We start from the raw sequence: 4,293 nt of genomic DNA on the forward strand, positions 1-4,293 counted from the left end.
CTACTTTTCAAAGTAGATTTTGATAAAGCTTTTGATTCCATAAACTGAGAATATTTAGACTCGATAATGTCTCAAATGGGATTTGGTACTAAATGGAGAACATGAATTTGTGGCTACCTTGCTTCCTCTCGTGCATATGTGGTTTCAACGAATCCCCTACCAGTAAGTTTAACATCACAAAAGGAGGGAGACAAGGGGACCCACTATCGCCATTTCTTTTCATAATAGCAATGGAAGGGCCGAATGCGGCAATGAAATTGGCTGTGGAAAAAGACATTTAAAGTGGTATTAAAATGTCGGGGGATGGACCACTAATATCTCATCTCTTCTATGCAGACGATGCACTATTTATGGGTGAATGGTCAAGGTATAACCTGAAAAATCCGGCGTGAATACTCAAATGTTTTCATGTCTCATCGGGCGTGATAGTAAATTTCAACAAACCTAAGGTCTTTGGTGTAGGGGCATCACTAAATGAAACCGTACAATGGGCACATATTCTAGAGTGTGAGTTGGAGCTTTTCCCTTCACCTATCTTGGGGTTCAGTCAGGACAAATATGAATTTGGTTAAAAATTGGAAACCAATAATAGAAATTTTTTGCTCCAATCTCTCTCGATATAAATCTAAGACCCTCTCATTTGGCGGGCGGCTTACTTTAATCAAGGTTGTATTAGGTAATCTACCCACATACTACATGTCTCTTTTTAGAGCCCCTATTGGTGTTATAGAAATACTTGAGAAGATTCGAAAGTTCTTATGGGGTGGTCATGAGGAGAAAAACAAAATAAAGTGGGTTTCACGGGAGAAGATCATTGCTCCAAAGGAACTTGGAGGTTTGGGAGTGGGCTCAATTCGTGCATTAAACGTTGCTCTCATCTTCAAATGGTGGTGGAGACTCAAATATGAGCCCTCCTCACTATGGGCTAGAGTCATTACTTTCATGTCTAACGACCTACCATCTATTAAAATACAACCTGGTGAAGATCAACTTTCATGTCTCATGACGGATGATGGCAAATACAGGGTAGATTTACTAAGAAGCCGGATTGATCAGAAGCCTAATGTCACTGACCGCCAATCCCAAATCCAAATCAAATGGTGTAAACTCATCCCAATCAAAGTTACAACTTTTATCTGGTGGGCTGTGATGGGAAGAATACCCTCTGCTGTGGCTCTCTCTCAAAGAGTTTAGGCGTTAAACCGGACACTTGTAGCTGCAGCACATGTATTGATGGAATAGAATGTGCAAACCATATACTGGTGGAATGCCCTTATGTGATGCCTGCCACAAATTAAGGCCATATTTAGTTGGTGTGGTATTGATAAGTTCGGGTTTCAACATGTTGAGGAGCTTATTTGCTTTGCTTCCAATTGGGGAAAGTGTCTTAAGAAGAGGGAGAGTCTAATCACCATTTGTTGCGGGATGATTTAGAGCCTTTGGAAGGCTAGGAATAGTCGTATATTTCAGGCAAAATTCATTACCCCTACAAGAATGGTGGACGACATCAAAGCTCTGGTGTACTTGTGGTTAAAAAGTAGAGGTAAAGGAGTGGTATGTAAAAACGACTAAAATACATACAAGTCTAGAAATTAATTAATAGATATGTATAGAACTCTCTGGCAATAATCTTCTAGGGTGATAGAAAATAAAATATACATTAGAGAAATCAACTCATCTCATGGATATAACCACCTTTTACCAGGTGCATAATTTCTTGGAAGTGTTTCATTTCATCGCAATAAAATAAATATGGGTAACTAGGTAACGTTAAACAATCAAATACATATTTTTTTCAATTTACATAAAAAAACCAAGAAAAGTGACTTCATTACATAAAAGACGACAAACATTATTATGCAATGAACTTCAAAATCCAAATAATGTTGCTTCTCAATATCATGAACATGTTGTGACATATGCAAAGCTAACAATTAAGTGTATCATATCACTCATGTATACAATTATCATTGAAACAATCATGGGGGAAATACCATAAGTGGTCCATATTGAACATGCCTTTTGGACTTTGATCAGTGGCAGCATATCTCCTGTATTGTAATAACTGAGAGTCAGCCCATGACTCTGGTTTAATAGCAGCACCATATTTCATATCCCCAAGAAAGAAAATGGATTCTCCTTCTGGAGACACTGACACCCATTTCATTTCACCAAAATCTAGTTTGTGAGCACTGAAGCGCTTATCATATTGTACAATCCAATCAAACACAAAAAGGCTTTCATCTGAACATACAAACTGCTGAAGCACTAAGCTCAAACCCGGCTTTGGAGAATTCTTGAATTCAAGTAAAGTTAGTTTGGGGTTTAGACCAAGTCTCATTTCACACACACGATTACCAGTGTGTAGGGTATATATGTTCCCCTTGAAAGCAATTACATCAAGCATTGGGAAAATGGGGGAGACAGGGCTCCAAAATCCTTTATCCACTCTTGAAAACCATAATAAATGGCTATTTATATGAAACGCCACCAACACCCAATCAGATATTGAAGGTGAAAAGACAAGGATAGCCTTAACTGGATCAATATTTGCCCAACAGGGGTAAGAAGGGAAATGAAGTTCATGGCGTGTGATGGGATTCACAAGCCAAAAGTCTCTTGTTTTGTTCTTCCGCAAGATCAAGTAACCACAAGTTAATCCAACAAAACTCGTGTCAGCAGAATGAGGAAGGAGGGTTTTGAACTTTCTTCCTTCAAAGTCTTCTAGATATAATTCTTTCTTATAAGGACGATCTTTGATCTGTATCCACATGGGTGATCTGGATGCCATAAACCTGTTCCTGTTAGAGTGTGCAGCTGATCTCCATGACTTACAAACTCCACTCAATGCAACAAAATCAATGACTCCCAGTTGCATCATAACCAAATAAAGCACATCATGGTTAAGCCCTGACCAAGGTGTTGCACCATTGTTGTCACAAGTCTTCACCCTCTTCTTCCTGCTAGATGTTGATGCATCACCATGATTCTGGTTTCTTATCATACTCCTTGTCTTAGCCATTCCTATACTTGGCAAAAGGAAAATAAATATTTAAGATCTTCCAAAATGCAAATTCCACATTGCATATAAAGAGAAACACAAGCACGCATATCAGAAGGATCTTGAAGTAATGCAAACAAAAAATTTCTACAGATAGACACATTAAAAGTCCTAGAAAACAAAAACCAATTACAAAATCTGTAAAGAAAGTTGCTTTTGAGTTTGAAAAAATGCACTGCAGATATACATTTGGCTGGATAGTCTAAAGGATTAGTTAACCATTGAACCAGAAAAACTACTCTAAATTTTTTATCATGAGAAAAAAAATCAAATGCTTACATAAAGAATCAAGAATGAAAGAAACCAATAACCCACCTGTCAAGCGGATCAGACTACCAGATTTGCCCAAAACTAAATCATCAATTGATAAACAAAGTGAGATTAAATGCTTAGAATAAACTAGGAAACGAAAACATGAAGGTATGAATTTGTATAGTAACATACTTCAAGAAATCAAAAAACATTTATACTCTCATTTCCTCAACTACATAAAGCAGAAAAATCATTACTTCAAGAAGAGAGGACGAATCGCATAGATATAAACAATTAAACCCTAGATAATTAAGTAATGGACTAATTCAGTGAAATTGAAATCATAAAACTGGAATTAAAAAAAAATTACAAAAAAATTACCTGATCAGCTGCTGACGATTTCGGGGAAACGATATTTCTCGTGGTTAATTTCTGATGAGCATCCATAAGAGGGCCCAACTTCTCATCAAATCAGGGCAAGAAACCGAAACCGGAAAAGGATTTTGAAGAAAACCGAATTCTGAACAGTATGGAATAAATAATAATAGTTTGGGCTTGGGTTTTGGTTTTGGTTTTGGTTTAAACCGGAGAAACCCATCCAACCAAAATATATAAAACTAAGTAATGTTGAAAATTAACACATGACCGTTTGGTGACTCTGGTTCGTAGGCTATTATACAATTTAATATAAATTGAAGTTTAATTCCTATAAATTAGTTGTAAGCATGTTGAAAATTAAATTGGAAAATATACATTGTTATAAATAGTATAAATTTCAATGTTAAGTATGGAATAATAATTGGTTTGGGATTCTAAATACTTTGTATGTAGATTACACTAAGGATGTCATCAGGGCAACAATTATGAATCGAGGATAAAACTTTGAAAACTAAATACGAATTAAACATATAAATATACTTAAACATATAATAAAACCCTTGTTCCCCACATCTAACACACTTCTATATGTGCTATTATCT

The 4,293-nt window shown here is 36.2% G+C and overlaps 1 protein-coding gene across 1 annotated transcript; it reads right to left on the reverse strand.

Annotated features, from left to right (window-relative positions):
• Positions 1–1,770: 1,770 nt before the first annotated feature.
• On the reverse strand, positions 1,771–3,864 carry LOC145105947 (uncharacterized). Its single transcript, XM_079043004.1, has 2 exons — positions 3,695–3,864; positions 1,771–3,024 (listed from the first exon to the last, which is right to left on the reverse strand). Exon 2 carries the CDS (start codon positions 3,020–3,022, stop codon positions 1,949–1,951), a length of 1,074 nt encoding a protein of 357 aa, XP_078899130.1. The 5' UTR covers positions 3,023–3,024; positions 3,695–3,864; the 3' UTR covers positions 1,771–1,948.
• Positions 3,865–4,293: the final 429 nt, after the last annotated feature.

Source organism: Lactuca virosa, chromosome 4, assembly GCF_052849685.1.
Source record: "Lactuca virosa cultivar CGN04683 chromosome 4, Lactuca_virosa_CGN04683_v6, whole genome shotgun sequence".
In the NCBI taxonomy this organism is placed as follows: Eukaryota; Viridiplantae; Streptophyta; class Magnoliopsida; order Asterales; family Asteraceae; genus Lactuca; species Lactuca virosa.

What these genes read in the sequence shown, in the direction of transcription:
- LOC145105947 (XM_079043004.1), bottom strand. Translation starts at nt 3,022, where the DNA reads ATGGCTAAGACAAGGAGTATGATAAGAAACCAGAATCATGGTGATGCA.